Here is a 19,187-nt window from a genome sequence, read left to right as displayed (position 1 = left end):
AAATGGGAATTATTTTATTCCGTAACAACCTTTTGGTGCAATATTAAGAAAAATGAATAGTTTTCCCTCAAATAGTTTTTAAAATAAGACCCCTCCCATCCTTCTACGGCCATCCAGTCACTCACAATTTCTTTACAAAAATTTGACTTACGGAATTATAGGCTATATATATTGATGTCTGTGGTAACACGCATAAATTAAAATAAAACACCGTGATTTTAAGAAACCATAATTTATGTAAACAACACCTTGTTTAGGTCACAGGGTATAACTGATTGATGGAAGCAATAATACGTAGAATGAAACCTCCTATATTTTAAAAGTCTTCATATTATTACGCAGTTTGAATAATTAAGTAAACTTTTACATTGAATCCATAACAGTTACCTTTCTATCTAAATATTGATCACAAGTAATCAACGTTTGTATCTACATCCCGAGGGCAGCTAACCTACTTTCCTGGAGATCTAAACGAAATATTCTTGTTGAAAATTCCATGGCATGTACTTACATATTGACGTACAGTCAATGGTATTTACAAAACAATGTATCAAAGCAGAGTCATTATTATTCTAGACGACATCCTCGAGGCGTCCTGCCGCTCCTGACATTGTTGCGCTTCCGTTCTCCAATCAGAACCTTTGTCCTGCAGTTGTTGGGGGGGGGGAGGGGGGTAATGAGCGGCACAGGACAGGACGAGGACAACGTCGGTACTCGGTAGGCCGGGGCCACACTTGTAATTTTTAACCAGCGAGACTGTTTTTTCCGTTTTCACGTGCGACGCACGTGAAACAGTTTTACCGTGGCCACACTCGTCTAACGAGATAGGTTTTTCGGGCAAACCAGTGAGACTGATAGAGCATGCCACACTGGCAATAAAAATCGTCCGTGTCCGTGTTCCGCCCCCTCCCCTCCACGCTCACTGTACAGTATAGAAACGTCCGTGGAAAAAATTCAGCGAGATAAGATGAGTGTGTTCACTCCCATAAGCCGCAATGCCCCGCGACTAGTTTTACGTGCAACGCCCGTGGGATGTTAGTAGAGAATACACGTGCAATTCCGTTTGTCAGTCTCGCTGGTAAAACCAGCGAGACTGACAAACGCGTTCACGGACGTTTTTACTCTAGTGTGGCCTGCCCCATATACCGTAATATATCTCTCAAACCCACGGATAACGCCCGTGGAAAAAATTCAGCGAGATAAGGTGAGTGTTGCCCCGGCCGTAGTCGGACGTGAAGAAAGTAGACGACAAGAAAAACAAATACTTTCTCTTAGGTAGGTACTACCACTACGTAATACTTTGGATTTAATTATTGTAGACCTTCCAACGTGACACTAGTTTTGGTTACAAACGTGTGCGTTTTCTTGAATATATTCTAATATGAAGCACAATAGCATATAATTAATGCTAATGCATGATGGTAGGCGTTAACCATAATAAACTCCGATAATGAGTAGACGAATTTTCATCAATTATAAACCAGTTACCACATTAATAAAAGATAAGTGGCGCAAAAACAACGGCCCTCTCGAATATTTGTACATTTTACTATTAACTAAGTTAGCACAACTAAGTATTATTTATTGTCAAAAATCTAATGGATGCCTGTTCTACATCGATAATGAAGAATCAACCCCAAACACGCATAAATAATGTCTATTGACAAAGATCAACAACACTTCTGTTCTGTATAAAACTGAAACGTAAATGACGAAGGAAGAATCTATGTCTGACTCAATCAAGAAATATCTATAGATTACATGTGTTGTATGTTGTCTGGTGACGTCCACGACAAGAAGCCTTGTATATCTGAGGGGAACCATAAACACATTATGTTGTATACAGCTCAAACATGTGGCTTCAAGTCATACACGCAAGCCAAGTTGATGACAAAAACGCCCAATACAGCGTGAACTGTTACAATATGTTTCCATATAAACTAATCCATCTCAACTCATTCAGTGCTGCCATGTCAAACATTGTTCTGTTAATATATACAATTTAATTTGTTACTAACTACATCATCCTCCTAACTGTTTCTATTTTATCAACTTATTTGTTTTAATCACTTTTTACTGTGTTCATTATGGTTTACATATTAGACCAACTGTCATTTATCTTTAGATAATGAAACAACTAATTTGTTTAAAGTATTTTTGAGTCTTGTAACAGAATTACTGAAACTCTGACACTAAAATAGATTGTATGAAACACTTGTAAGAAATACAATGCCTACTCACAAGAATGCGTATTTTGGGTGAAGAATGGGTGTTGAATGAATTACGAGATAGCTTTGTCAATCAAATCAGTTGGTTCCTTTATCATTTAATCATTTATTAAAGCCCATTAATTGAACATAATTCGCTTTTCAGTTTTATTAAATATTGTAGATTTTCCTCATTGTCAATCCAAGTAGGCCTATTATACGAACTCAGACCATTCCGCTACCTATACAGTATACAATCTACCGTACATTGGCTACTTAATGTGATTAGAGGTCAAGTATTAAAGTAAAAAAATTGAGGACAGATACAATTTTAACAACTTAAAAATAAGACACATTTTTATAAAACTGCTACAACGTGTAGCATCTTAGTACATTGATATTGTGACAAACCGTATCGACTGGAAAACGAGATGTTACGATAAAATGAGCAAGTAATGTCCGCGCTAAGTGTTGATGAATACTTAATTAACACATAAGCATGACGAGTGCAGCATACTCCAGTGTAATGTGCGACACGACACCGCATATGCTCAGGGCATGATCGCATGAGCTGTAATTGCATTAAGCTGTTTATTACACATTACACAGTCATAGCCCGTTAACAGGCAAGATAGCACTTAACTCGTGAACACGTACGGGAACTAGGTACAGAAAATATATTTGGTATATTCTTCCGGTGAAATAGACGCCATGCATAAATTAGATTGATATAAATTGCTCTTTTAGTTATGAAATAGGATTTTGCGAATTAATCTCTGAGGAAAGAATTGGATTTTACCGGGTTTTCATGGTACATCTGCACTTAAAACTAAACACTTTACGTTCAAACTACTTATTAGGCTTTATATTATTCAGATGGCATAGCTGTCTTAAAGATTGTCCGATTTTGATGAAATTTTATTTTAAACTTGACAAATATACAATATCAACCATCTTAACTCAATTTTATTCATACTGAAACTATTTAATATCAAAGTTTTTTTTTTTATTAACCTGATTAAATAACGATTTAACAACACTTAAGACGCTTGGTTAGTCAGCAGGTATAAGACGAGGGTATTTTGACTTGAGGGTTTGATTTTGATGATGTAAACTTATAGTTATCAAAATATTAATTTGGCATATACCTACCATTTACCTTTCTTAACCAATATAAAATAATGCATATGTCAAAAGTAAATAAACGTAATATAATATGAAATATATTTTATTAAACATTTGCTTCTTAATTGGAGGATCTAACAAAATCAAAGTGAGACAAACTCTTCGAGATTTTTTAGTAAACTGTATGTTGTTAGGGTGAAAGTTACTGGCTAGAGAGTAGGACGACTTTTTACGTGGAAGGACTCAAACGTCATAAACCAGCCATAAATATCGGTTCAAGCTAAGATATGTAACAGAAGGGGCGGGAGGGGGTGACTCGGACCCGAATTTACGACCCCATACTGGAGCAACAACCCTTGCTCGACGTCTGTATATGACCAGATGATACCAATCATCATGTCACTGGCGTATGGTTTCGTGATTAGCTTAAGTACAAATGAAAAATTAAATATTCATAGCGATTGAATTAAGTTAAAAAAACACGATGAATAGTACAAATTGGTCATTGGAATTTTTATCTAACAGTAGTTGCGATTGCACAAGATTTCAAATGAAATTTGTATTAGCATATATAGTAGGTTATTTAAATGTAGAAATTATGATTGCTCGTTCATCGGTACAAAAATAGTGCCAACTCTTAGCTGTGTATACATGATATTATGTATAATGAGTTTTGTTTGTTATTTTTAACTCGTAGGAGATTGCCAATATTTGCGTGTTTCCGATTTACTTATTTAATATCAGATGTAAATGCAAACCGTGTAATCCGTTGCGTCGACCCGGGCGATGCAAGGAACTGCAGGACAATTTATAGAGGATAGTTTTCCAGACCGAGTTACTTCTCAAGTTTATTTCGTAAATATTTCAAGTACCCCTATCTTCCGAGATTCCCTCTAAAATAATGGTTTGGTTACTTTAAATGTATTAAATGTGTATTAACTGTTAAATGTTAATTTAACTGTATGACTTCATTATTGAAGCAGTTGATTTTATGTACTTCCATATTTTTACAAAACGATCCACAATCCGCAACAAAGTTTCGTACGTAGCCAAAAAGGTACAGTATATAGTTATGTATGTGACAGGGAAACACTGACACATATAAACATATACGTTTAATTTATAAAAGAAATTGGTGCCCACAACAAGTGAAATGTTTAATTGCTAAAAACCTGATACATATAATTGGCAGGCAGGATCGTCTTCACAAAGAAAGAATAACTAGATTAAAATTCATAAACTATAGGACGGTGGGCCTCGCAAAATTTCAACATTGATATCAATGATCAAATAAGGATAATAACAATACAGTATATTTTTGGAGTAAATATTTTCACACTAACACGTGTTATAACGGGGGGCGGTTTTAAGGTGTATACGGTAAATGTTCCAAACATCCGCTGGATTACTGGGTATTGCACGGTATCCGCTTTACTATTTTCTGTTCTAACCAAACAAACTGTGTTCTTTCACGAGAATCACAAAAACTTATTGCTATGCCCCTTTCTTATGTTTATTTCAGTTATAAACTTTACAACGCAAGCAAACAGAGCCTTTATTTTACAGTCTGACTTAAAGACTCTATTCTTGAACAGGGAACATAAGCTAACTTTTGCACGAAGAGAATTTGATGTACAGTATTGTGTTCTGAGAATATGAACATGACTGTGTTTTAGCGAATTAATTCTATTGTTACCATAAAAAGGTACATATAAGAAGTAAGAACTTTAATTTTAAAATTCATATTTATTTTAATATGAAAGTTGCATTATAAGCGATTGTAGTTTGAAGTTTCGTGATATCATTGATAAGAAGAAGAATGAATACTTAAAATAAAAGTCTTTGATATATATAATGAGAAAATATAATATAAATATTAAATAGATTTGACAGGATTTGATTCTATGAGGCCCAAGTTATACATAATATGTTGAACAAACATACAATTATTTATTTTAAAACTTAATCCGCGTAAAAGTTTTAGTACGTCCGAACGATTTTTTACGTGTAGGGTAATTATAAGTTGCTAAACACAAGTAAAAAAGACACAATTTAAAATATTCAATAATAAAATTTCGATATTTGACGAGTGAAGCCAAGAGTGACAAAACTGAGTCACTGAGTAAGACGAATACACCTGACAATATGTCCGAGATGACTCTAGGGGGGAGAGGGGGGGGGGGGTGAATTGCACCTTCATAAATCCCCCCAATCCTTATCACTCTTGTATGGACAGATTTATGCCCCTTCGTACACCGGACACCTACAAATGTATTCTATATCCGAACACGCTACACACATCTTCATCTCAACAGGGTCGAACGATGATTCGCAACATTTTAAAATTTGTAACCATAAAAAAGGATTCTAGTAATATTTTCTAAAATAGCCAGGTATTAGTTAATACAGTACTTAAGTACTGTAGTTAGGTATCTGTGTGGTTACAGAGCCCACGTAGCAATCATAAGTCGCTGGTTCGATTTTCTTCTTGATAGATTAAAGTAAAACTGTACTCGATCATTGGGATTTGAATAAACAATTCTGAGTAAAGAATTGATCCTTGTAAAAAAAAAACTTTTAACAGTACTAAACCTATTACTATTATGGCATAATATACCGAGTGCTCAAAAAGTCCCGGTTCGGCTTCGTATTTTTTATAAATCTTCAATATTGACAAAATCCCGTTTCGATTGACCGATCATGCTAGTTTCCGAACTCATTTGAATAAATGTAGGCTTACACGTTTGTAAGAAAATCATCAAGACTGGATGATTATGAATTTGAATGGATGGTGTTTTAACCATCGATGTATAATAACTCCCTGTAGAGTATTATAACTGTAGATAAAACAAAATAACTGTAGAGTATTATACATCGATGGTTTTAACTTCTGCAGACATCAAAATAAAAAAGTACATCGGTCCCGGAGTAATTGCTTATTCCCAATATGGAAAATGATGCTAAAACATAGTTAAATGTGATGCAATATAATAACCGGATAGCATTAGTTTCATTACTTAAAGTGTGCCGAAATGCAGTACAGTATATTTGTATGCTATAGATTGTGGTGTTTAAATACTATAGCCGTATCAAAATAAAACAATTTATTTAGGTTTTTATACCAAAATTCCTTGCAGTGGTGGAACGGTGAATGCATATTTAAACTAAACGTAACAAGTTATAAACGGTTTATATTTGATTATGCAAATTTCCCTCGAATGCAATTTATGCATTCAATCGTCACATGAGATAGCGGACGATTTGAATCACTATTCTCGAATCCTTTTACATGTTATCACATTAAATGTGGTTTAAATTGATTGCTGGTTATGAGAAATGATCGAGTGGGCACATGCGAACACGTTAACAGGATTAATGTCATCACTGTATCTAAGCCTACGGTTTACAAACATGAATAATTTCAATGGTTCCATAAATATAATGATTTAACTAACATCTGTTGTTACATATTAGAGTACAAACGACAAAAACTTGGTCAGGATTTTATAAGTGGGAAGAGGCCATCCTGGATATGATACATAAGGCACATAAGGTGACTGAAGATAGTTGTAGCGGGAGGTGGTTTAAACTAGAGTGTAATTTACACAGAATATACATTTGACTAACTAAATTTCACCTATGTAGATTAGCCACACAGTTAGCGAACCAAAGTTACCAAACAGTGAAATAAAAGAAAAGTACTGAAGTGGAATAATGTATCTGTACGTAACTTGATTTTTTTTTAATATTGCTTGTAGAATGTGCTCCTTTATACCTTTATAACCTTTAAGAAATAACGACATAATATAAATACTTTTGATACAATGATTTCCTCATTATTTCTTATTTTATTAAGTATCATTGAAATAGTGGTAACCACCAGAATTGTGTATGCATGAAAAACGTAAATTTAGATTGAGGAAGATCAATGTAGGTTATGTTCAGCACTAGCAAGGTAAACTAATAACAATTCTTTGACCTTCATATTTTTATAATAACATTTCGAACAATAAAATAGTAAAACTAGCAAAATAATATTAAATCATCATGAACGAAATACTCGACCATCATTACAAAAAAAAAAAAAAAAAAAAAAAAAAAAAAAAAAAAAAAAAAAAAAAAACGAATGTTTGTATTGGTTTAAATAGGTTTACTTCTGCTCCAAGCCGATGTAAGACCGATTAAATAGTTACAATAAATCCGTTCCGTAAACACTATTGACTTTAGAAACTATACCATTTATCAGCTATCATGTATTTTATACAGCTCTGAGTTCTCAATTCAGGCCAAACCCTAGAATGACAACAACATTATCGTACGCAAGTGAACAAAGTTGAATATACAATATTCATCACATAACAGAAACATGAATTTGAACACAAAAGGGTTATCCAAAACACTTTTAAAAGTGAACTAGCGACGTGGAACAACCAAGTCCGTTTAGAAAATTAGTTCGTTACAGGCCATCTGCACCAAACAGAAAAATCAGTAATAATGATGATCATGTCAGTCTGAACACCTTAAGAAGATAGGGATTTCTTCGTTGCACTTGACTCGTATATGTGCTTAAAATTAACTAGCAAGTATTAGTTGTTACTGATAAGATAATTCAAAATATTTGTCCAACTTAATTTAAGTAACTGATCCTGAAGAGATTAAAACTGAGAAGAGATTAAATTTATTCATGTTGACACATGTTTATTCATGTTGAAATAAGAGATTAAACTGTCAGAATATCCTATATATAACTATTTTACTTTACAAAACTTTTTAAATATTTGAATATTTCAAAATAAGGTATAGCCTTATCAAACCCCATTGTAAACTGGACCCTTTGTTATAAGAGAAAGAAATCCTCAAAAATGAATAATTTCCTATTGAGCTACGCAGCGAGCACAGAATACACTCAACGAGAGATACAAAGTATTAAAGTATTCCTCTATGTTTTGAGGCATCACTGTGAGGTTCAGTCGAGGTTACCGTATAAGGAATAGTTAAGGCAAATTTCTAAATGATTTGTCTCTAACCAGATACATTATTGGTCCGTTTGTTCTTGGTGCATGTTTCTGCCATGTATGTTATTATAACGTCCCATGTGTCTATCACCAGATGACGTCACGGTGATGACGTGGGTGGCACAGTTAATGGATCCCACTCAATGTTGTATGGAAGATAAGCAGCTATCAGACACCACGAGCTAGAAACTGTCGTGACTACCAATCTAACCACCTCCCTAATGGATTTCTACTTTCGAAAATATGTATAGGCCTCTCTTATGGGGCCAGGCATTAGGTAAGAAGTAAAGGAAACATACATGTATTTTATGCGAGGAAGTCTGTTTATGTATTGGAGATCATCCTACTAAAAATTGGTTTGAAATTTTTATGTTATAAGCAATTGACTAGATTATTGAAACAAAATTGTATGGAGTAGCTGGAAGATTTAGCTTGGCCATATGATTTGACCACATGTTGGGTTGCTGGGTGACAGGTGGCTTATACTCACGATACTTGTCCCCGAGAGGTCGGCGAAGGGGCTGCCGAGGAGAGCCTCTGGGGTGGGCAGGTGGGGAGCGCCTCCTCGGCCCAGCAGGTGTCTGGAGTGTCGTAGCCTCGCCGAGCTCCGCCCCACTGGCCCTGTCAGAGGGTTGGTCTTCCATGAGCGACCTGTCAGTGATGTGGGATCTGCAACAGAAACACCATTGTGTGATTCAAGTGATGGGTATGTAATGTACGGGTGGGTACGTTGGAGCCAAGTTCCAGTTCAAGTAGTCAAGGTGCAGGATCCGTGGAGCATCGCGTTTGCCGTAGATCATTCATTAAAATCAATGAATCTATTATTACAGTTCAAAATAATCTTTAATATTCCAAACACATCTGTTCCAAACAGAATTCTATATTTCAATAAAGGGGGTCTTGTTTATCACAACACAATAGATTATTTTCGAAAAACTAGAAGTGTCTTAAAGCAGAAGGTCGTCTTCGTACATTGAATACATATGTGAATACATCGCAAATGTTCAAAATGAGACATTAAATATAGCAACAGATCACTTTAAAGAAAGTCTTAAATAACTTCAGGTGTTAAGATCTCTAAAAATGAAAATAGTAAAGTTAGTAGTGAGAGAAAAGCACAATCTAAATTTAGATACACATATATTCAACGTGTAGACTTAACTAGTGTCACAAATACAGTTCCTCTCCGAGTACATAATATCCCCCAACTTCAAATATCTGGCTTACCCTCGGATCCATTACAGTGATGAGGTGAACCACCCTTTCCTTGAACACGGCACTTTTAAGTGATTCTGTCACGAACCGCGTTTAGTAAATGATAGACAGGAGCCAGGCCAGGCTTATAACCGGACACAACTTTTCAAGTGGCGCATTGCGTGAAATGAGTAGTTGTACAACTTAAATCGGTACCTTTGGTTCGGCTGATGACAAATAATTGATATTTATGTTTTGGAAAACTCGCCACTCGACATTTCATTTAATAATGAATGCTTCCCACAAGCAATCATTTGGATGATGGAAGCACTGTAGATGCAAAGGAATGAGCACCTCTTCCTTTGAGGGTTTACCTGTTCGGGTTTCAGGCTGATTACAGTGCTTAAAACCCAATTACTCGAATTCCATTGCAGTAAAAATATATTTAATTTATTATAAACTTAAATAGTTTTAGTTCGACGATAGGTACACATCGATATTGTGTGTTGTTTCTAAGTAAAACAAAAAAGTTTAGTAAAAGGGCACATTACCCTTCACTCAAACAAAAACAAAAATAACATTTAAAACATCTTTATAAACCCCCTACAACTATAGTATTGAGTAAGCGTTCACAAAACTATTGGGTGAATGTCATATTCAATTTCCTTTTTGTATGTAAGCTATCTTCAGCACTTCACTATGAGGGTTTACTTACGTTTTATATTAGTATTAGTGGTTTTAAAGTACATTCTTTGCAAATACAGTTTTGTTTAATACCGCATTGAGGACTTAGTGTGATTTTTTTTTCAAATTTCTTAATACATGTTCTGTTAGACAATAATAGATAGTGACAGTGTGGATAGTTCGTAGCTAAAACCAGTGCAACGGTTTGAAAATACACATATAGTTTTACGAGCTGGAGCTGAAAGGTTCTGATAGCATCTGGAGGTTTCAAGATAACAGTTGGACCAATTACAGCAGGTTAATGGAGCCATTAGCTCAACTTGGCTTCCAAGTCTCGCGTCTCACGTGACACATGTCCGCAGCGCAATACAACTTTTTGACGTTTAAAAACTTTCTACTACTTCCTCTCTTGTAATTTCTTCTTCATTTTTTCATTTAACTAGGTCGCCATAGTGTAGAGTTAACGATATAAATTTAAATCACTTGTAATTTGGGCTACTAATCGTAATTTGTTATAGTTAGAAAATTAAACAATTAATTATTGAATTATTAAAAATTAATGTTTGACTCTAAGAGACTATTAAAAAAATCAATACGTCGATGTGTTTAATTGAGATAATGCTTATACGTTTAGTAAAATAATTTGTTTCGGGTACTATTTTACAATTACTGTGTAAACGTATTTGACACCAGAAGCCTGTAGACAGAGGGAACTATTCAAATCACACTGTACGAGTATCTGCTATGATGGTCTGTTGTTTGTTGTGATGTGATTTAGCAGATAATGCCCAGCTGCATGCTTTGTCCCGGTATGCTGGTGCCGTCATGGGCTTTGTGTGAGAACAACCCCTGTGGGACACCTGCTACTGCCACCGCCGCAGCCCCTACACTACCCGCGATACTCGACACTACGACACTGGCAGCAACAAGTGGCTGGGGTGGCTGCTACATCTACATCACTATAGTACCACCAACACAATAAAAACCACAGGTGTTGCATGCTCATTGACAAATAACCACTCTCGGCTATATAAATAATTTTGGTAAGTTTGACTTGAAACTGATGAGGAGTATCTTTTATCCAGTAGACCTTGGTGTACAATATTTTGTATACTGTATCCGTTTCTAGGCTTCACATTAGGTTTCTGAGAATGAAAACATGTTTGGGTAACTATGATTTAGTTTCGTCTTTTATAAGTATGAAAATTGCGAATTAAATAAATAAACATATTTCTATTTATTGTTAAGTTTTTTAACGTCATAATAATTGAACATTATTTACTGGAACATTTTTATAACATATTTTGTATTCCTATTCAAATATTCATTATTATTTTCATGGTACCAGAATGAATATTATAAAATGAGATATTAATTGATACATCTATCTAAACATAAACTGAATTAAAATGAAAACTTATGATGTTTTATATTTTTCAAACTGTTATAACATTTTATCCGTGAGTATGATGCTTGAACTTTGTCGGTTATTGTACGCTATATGCGGAGTGTGTTATCCAATACTGAGAAATTGAGGTTATAATATTTAAACTGATTTTATTTCTTGGACTTTTTTATGAATCCAAGGCACAAAATGTGGCTAAATAGTTTTTGACAAATAAAAAGACCCAAATAGAATAAAAACAATATGAGTGCCGGGCCAAGAAAATTGTTGATCATTGTTAAAGTTGACACGTAGCACAGTTCGTAGCCAAGGGCAGAAACATGGCGGGAAACGCGAATACAAATACCCAACAAAATAATTCTTTAAAGATGCATTTCCAAAGTAAAGTTGGTATGTGAAGTATTCTCACTACAATATTTGCTACACAATAAGCCAACCGACTGCTTGTCATATTTTTACTTCCAATCTCCGAACTCAGTGTGTATTTTACACACAAGCCGCACCTGTTAAACATGTAAGTGTTCGACGGCGTGCTGTGTATTTATTAATTTTACCAGCGCCGTTCAGGGATGATTTACATCACAATAACGAACCAAGACGAGGGCTTTAATGTGCCCCATCTGTGGCAAAACGCCGAAACGGTAAAACCACAGCCTCGTCACTACATTTACTAACTTTTCCATCGTCTGAACCAAGCAGCTAGGGAACAAGCAGTTGTGTGCCCAGGTGCAATCTGTAAACTCGTACGAGTATGAATTTATAGTTCATCATGTACATTGACGGTTCAATCGCTATAAAATGTGTGTACTTTTAAAGGAATATACTGTAATGACTGCAGAATTAAGAATGTTAGATTTCTGCAATAGTTATTGTTTATCTTCCAACTGCTGAATGAGTATAAACTACAATATCTATAAAATTTATTATTTTGAAATGTTAAACATAGCCTATTTCCTGGGCATAATTTCTTTTAAGAATTAGTTTTTATACTTTCATATTATTTATTTGATCTTTAAAAGAAATTGCGGTATAGTCTTTCTGATAACTATCGTAATAATACCAATAACTTTAGTTTCATATATAATGGATCAACTATAACAATTTTACTACGAGTATTATAGTAGACGGGTCTTAAAATGTGTTTTAGTTCACAATAACTAACCTTTGAGTTATTTTAATGGTAATATGGTGTGCTATGTACACCTAATTGAACTAAACTATTTTATTCAAAACTGGCTACAACTATTAGGCTAGAAAAGAGTTTCCACTTTACGTAGATTACATGTAACCAACATTAGTTCAACTATCTAACTGATTTATAAATCACAGGAGCTCCACCAGATGCAAGGCTAAATTGACAGTCCGTCCACTCAACTATAAGTGATAGTGTACAGACGGGGAGCGGGCGGTCTGCACTTCTCCCTTGGCCAATCCAATATGCATCATGAGCGACCATTTGTCGATATGTATTCCAACAACCCACCTGAGGCTTATCTAATTTGTGGCCGTGGCTCTACCACTTTGCCGAAACCCATCGCTGTCCACTTGTGTAAGAAATGCATCTACGAGTATAGGCAACTTTAGAACAGTTCATTTATTTGTCAATAACTTTTGAATGGTGGTTGTGGTAGTTGTAGATCACTACAAGACAGTAAATATACATTAGGTGGTAAGTGGTGATCGAATTCGATATGACGCTTCAATTAATCATATTAACCAATTGTGTGTGTGATGATGACTGGAGCGTCCAATTGTAATTGATCACCTTAAGAGTACATATTTACCATGCTGTGGTGACAAGTATGAGTATTGCTAGATGTGTTTTTAAATTTTTCGTTACTTAATGATGAATCACAACAGGCATTACTTGAACAGTCAATTACTAAGATGTTATGTACAAGAAAGGTTTATCAAATCAACACAATATTATTTTGTTAGTTTTGTTGAGTCGTTTCATCAATGAGGTGTCAAGTTATTTGTTGATTAAGCTTTAAAATATGTTTTAAACACAGTTGTACAACCTTAAAACTATTTAATATAATTACTCATATCAATTCGTGATCAGAGGTAGCAATAATATTTCAAGAAAGTTAATTTCGTTCCTTTGCATTTGCTAACAGTGGTCACCGACAAGTCATCAGTTTTGGCGGCAAAGTATGGTGTCAGTGGTATAAAGGCGGCAATGGAAGGCATTAAGAAGTGGAATTTGGCCGGTGAGATTACGGGCGTCCATCAGTCAGGCGGACTTAGAGCAGAGTTGAAGGATTATAACTTGCCACCAATGCGCGAGGACAGCCCTACAACGTCTCCCCGCCTCTGTTAACGATAGTTAACTTTAAGGCTAGTAGTTAACTTTCTCCAACAACCATCCCCACCACTCCTTCACACTACCAACGTTAACATCAGCGAATATAGATCATAATGGAGGGAATAATTATTAATTAGACTGGTAAGATGGTTAACAACTCATGATTTTTTTATTTAGGGATTAACAATACAAAATTTAGTTTTACTGGTCAAAAGTGTGTGGGATTGGACGTATATTTTAAAGTTGTGCTAACTGCTTAGAACCACTAAAACATTATTTAGTTGAGAGCAACCTAAAAATGACTAATTGTAACAGTTCAAGTGGTAACCGAGTTTACGTGCTGTTATATTTCTTTGGTCCGAAACTTTATGACTTGGGGATGTATGGACAATATTTTATGTAACAATAATTCCATAATCATGAATTTGTTTCCAATGCAATATTTCTTTATATAACATTTCTATGTTATCAAGTCCTAAAGCTACGTTACGTATAGTAACTGAAACATTGTCCGACAGCAAAAAATTTTTAAAAATACTCATTGTTTCAAGGTGACAGCATTACAACAAAACTGAGGTTTAAAAAAAATACATTTCATTGTTTTCAGAGTGTAGTCATGGTTTCCAAATATTTTATTGGTAACCCTGAAAATATATCTTTCTTTCTTAACCATAGACAAAATAATTAAATATATTTATTCATCGATGAAAGAATTTAATAAACATAGTAGAGGGGCCACCTTACAATCCAAGTCAGCATAAGTATACGCTATACGCAACAAGTCTTTTTGTCGTCAATTTTTAACCAAATTAATATTATTTTCAATATAAATTTATCAATCGTAAGACTTAAACTTTATAGTTTTTTAATTATAAATACTCAGAAAGATATAGTCAATGTCCTTATGTATTCATTGCAATTTTTTTAGTTATAAACATGTTGTATAAAAAGCTTTTTATCAGTTATTCTAATACCTTCACAGTTTGACATTTATGTATTGTCTGAGTAATTATGGTAATATAATTTAAAATAGATCACTCGTAAGCTTTTATCAATTTAAATATTTACTATGAATCACTTGTCTCAATTTTATCTTATGAAACCAAACAAACTGCAACATAGTAGGTTCAAAGTCTGGTCACGGTCATCGATGTATAATAACTCCCTTACACATCGATGGTCGCTGTAGACCGATAGTTTTATTTGTGAAATCTGCCATATTCGAGCAAGCGGAAGGTCGTAAAATAAAGGCCATTAGGCGGTCGTTGTCCTACTCCACTGGTGGTCGCAGACCTGTGGACATTTACCCAACTTTGAAATGACTTCCGTCCCCCAACCCCCAACCCCCAACCCATCGCAGCACAGCGTATCAATCATATGGTACTGGTATTGCCTGTGTTATAGATACATTTACACAACAGGTTCGCTGATATCTACAACCGATTATCATTACTATAATTCTCACATATAACAATGTAATCAATGTATGTATAAATTAATTACATACAAGTGTTTCTTTTCGACACTAGCTCAACTATTAAAAGGGCGAAACAAAGGATTGGAAAAGGCCGAGGATCGAAAACCTAATTTTTTCTCGAATTATGAAATAATTATTAGTTTTTTCTATGCCAATCAGTTTAAAATACTAAAATATCGTCGATTGTTTACATCCAAATTAGTTTGCTTATGTTTCCGCTACTAAATAATACGAACAGTATTATTGCCCTTAATAAGGTGCGTTTAGTATAACTCCGCCAATACAATGAAACATTTAATTTACTACTTTTGAAATATTTACATTTAAATTTGTCAAAACGTCTATTTGTCGTTGTAAAACATAAAATTACAAACAAAGTACTATGAGATAATATTTTAATTAATAGAAACTATTTTTATGGTGAAATCAGCGAAGAAATATATTATTGGAAAATTATAGCTTACGTCCTCTACTGTAGCTGAAGTTTATTGTCCTTGGGATAAGAGAACTACTTAGGCCGCATAACGCATGTATTGAAAATAGCAGTTTTACTGCATTGTAACGAAAAGATCACAATGATGTAATGAACACTATTTTGAATATTCTTTAACTAAGTACTTTTAAAATTACATCACCGTATAGAGGCATTAACTCTTAATATTTATAGCTCCGTGGTTCAAAACTAAAAATATATACCACACTTCAATTATTAATAATAAATTATAGGCTAAAGCAAGTTATGTCAGATTTTAAAAAGCGTATGAAGCACACAACTGTCTATACTACTTGATAAAACTCAGAAACCAAATAAAATATTGCCTTAATTCCAAGCCGTCTCAAACAAATATTTCAAAACAATGTTTCCAGAGCTAAAATGCAAAACGTTGCTGACAACCATCAAATTACGCCTCCATATTGAAATCAATGTGTGTTTTCAATAATTTAAAGCAAATAAAGCAGTAGTCTTGCCTACGGTGAAAAGTATATCCATCCAATCATTGAAGATAAATTTCCAGAATGAGAATAAAGCGCCCCAGAGAGGGGATTAAAATCACTGCTCAGTGCCCCCCCTCCCCCCCCCCCCCTACCAAGACTGAAGTTTATTTGCAACCTGCCTTCCGTACACGGCGTCGTTATTCCATCGTTATTCGCAAATAAAATTACTTCAGAGGTAAATTTCTAAATTCAATTTTTAAGTTTTCACTTTACGGAGGAAATTGAAATAAAACATGATAGCTACATTATTCTTTATCTATTTACTCGTATATTGTACTAAAACAACATTTTCAATTTGGATTAATTAATAAAAATAACTATAAACATAGAATAAAAAAGTGTTTATTAGTCGCAGTACAAGCAACACTAATAAAAATATTATTAATACATACTAGTTGTTGTTGTTACCCACGGGCTTCACCCCGTTTGACTTCATAAGTATTAATAAAACTATTGATTGGTTAGGTTAAGCTGAAATAAACGAAACCGAATACAGTAATACAAACAAATAATCTCACCTGATTTTAATAAGGCAATAAATTGAAAGAATAACATAAAAATGAATACAGCTGAGATATTTTTATAATTAGGTATATGGTAAAAGTTCCCTTTGGAAAGCAATTACGACTTTATAGGGCAATTTCTCGTCATGACGAACATTTTAAGTATATGGTTTATGGGGGTTTGACTTGTAGTTTTCTCAAAAGTGCATGGGTACTTTTGGATTTATATGTACATAGATTACACTATTATTGAATGACTGATTTTTATAAATAACCTATAAATGCTTGGTTCAAGGAAGTAACCTTGTGGTGCTTACAGGACTCATGATAAACACTAAGTACTAAATAAAACTAATTGCATACTCAAATAATTTTTACTTAACATTTGAAAAGGAAAGTAATTGTGGTTTGGTTTCAAAATTGGAGGAATGACATGCTTAAATTAAGTTACAACAGTTGTGATGTGTTTGAAGATAAGTTAAACTTGATTAGCTTTGTTGTACAAGGGTTCAACGTATCCTAACACTGACGTGCTTGACTTCAGAGTAAATCAGCCACGTTATGCGTGGCTTCACAGTAATCAAACAATCTTTAAAAGAACTCATCACATTTTGGGTCGGCTGAAAATGAGTACAGGGCGAGCGTAAAAATGAGTGGATGGTCTGTGCAGCTTTGTTACCGAATAAGACCAGCTCACCTGATAATAATCGGAGCCTGATAAAAATTATTTCTGGTATGTATTAATGTAGTTTACATAGTAAATCAACAGTGACACGGGTACTTTCAAGATAACCCAGAGTATGCTTGACTCCAACTCCAAGTGTTTCACGAAGTAATAAGCTCGACTTAAATGCATTGCAGATATGATATACGTGATTTAACATCATGTAATTTCTAAATCGGTAGTTATGGCATGCCATTCGTTTAGTCAAACTAAGCAATTTTTTAAACCCCATTACATTTTCGAAACCTGTCAAAATCTATACGTCACTTAACAAGTAGGCCTAATATTCTACAAGATAGTTTAGACATGTAGCGATGTCACATGTGTCGACAGCTGCAGCTGGTTACAATCAGACAAGAGACACGAGACAGGACCACGTGACTGACTAATCACTGACAGCGCAGGCGTACACTTGTGATGGGTTGGGATCTACCCGCCGCCCTCCGCACATCTGTCACGCGTAAAAACACAACTGAAGAAACTGTCGTTAGCATACATGCTATCGATTGACATAAAAATAATTTAGTAATTTGAATTATTGGTCTTAGATTCTATTGTTCTGGATAGATTTGCTACTGTAAGGAAAATAATATAGGCTACCTGATCAATTGGAAATAGTCTAAACAAATGTGCATAGGGAAAGAACATGCTCACACATTTTTTTATTTGAAGATTGGTTACAAAAAATTAATTTGTGTACAGTGTTGTATGGTCATCTATAAATATAATAATACTTGTAGTAATTATTATTGTTTATGTTGGCAATAATTCAGTGTTGTCTTAAACACGTTTATTCAGTTGATGAGTTGTAAACATGCATCATTATTGACAACAATTGAGGCACTGTTATGTAAAAAAAAAAAAAAAAATGGTAAGGAACTTTTTATTATATTTGAAATACATGTAGTATATTAAAAATAAATTGAATGTTCTACAAGCACGGACTATTTAATAGCGTAATTGGACGAAAGTAAAAATAATAATCAACGAAAAATAAACTAAATAAAGAACATTTTAGGTACATTGTTTATTTTATTTTATTGATAGTTTTTTGGCTGGACTGTGTACTGCATAGACGAACCATAACGCAGCGGTGATAAGAAGCCTGATGACGTGTTCAAGGTGTTCAGGAATGATGCCTAAACTACACAAGCCGGATATGAGGTGTGTGTGAGTCAACTATGATTGTGAAAGATTAACACACATTCCTTAAGAACTGTTTTCAGTACGGTTTCAACAGCCAACCTGAATAAAACATAACTCTTATTCGGTTCAGCATATAAAACAAAAAACAAATAAAAACTGAGTAAGAGCAAACAAAAATACCAAAGTAAAACTTCCACATTAAAATTATATGGCATGATATGCTTGAAAAGGTTTGTTTATATTATATTACTACAGACCACAGGTTAACCTAAACTGAAATGTCGGAAGGATGCGACTAAACCTGGGGCCAAACGCTATACTACAACTGTAACCGTGGTCCCCGTTTTACACGTGAATTACTTATTTAAGTTCCTCGCTTCGAAATTCAAAATTATAATTCGCT

At 34.3% G+C, this 19,187-nt stretch overlaps 1 protein-coding gene across 1 annotated transcript in view; it reads right to left on the bottom strand.

Moving 5' to 3' along the window:
* The window catches only part of LOC128987341 (DE-cadherin-like), a 483,101-nt gene that overhangs the window by 63,319 nt on the left and 400,595 nt on the right, over positions 1 to 19,187 (bottom strand). The window contains exon 2 of the mRNA XM_054408138.1: positions 8,838 to 9,016. Within this exon, the coding sequence (XP_054264113.1) occupies positions 8,838 to 9,016 (179 nt within the window). The remainder of the gene's footprint in view (positions 1 to 8,837; positions 9,017 to 19,187) is intronic.

This window comes from Macrosteles quadrilineatus, unplaced genomic scaffold (assembly GCF_028750875.1).
Source record: "Macrosteles quadrilineatus isolate MER2022 unplaced genomic scaffold, UCM_ALF_1.0 Scaffold_2__2_contigs__length_208266976, whole genome shotgun sequence".
Classification (NCBI taxonomy): Eukaryota; Metazoa; Arthropoda; class Insecta; order Hemiptera; family Cicadellidae; genus Macrosteles; species Macrosteles quadrilineatus.
This window is presented reverse-complemented; position numbering and strand designations above follow the sequence as displayed.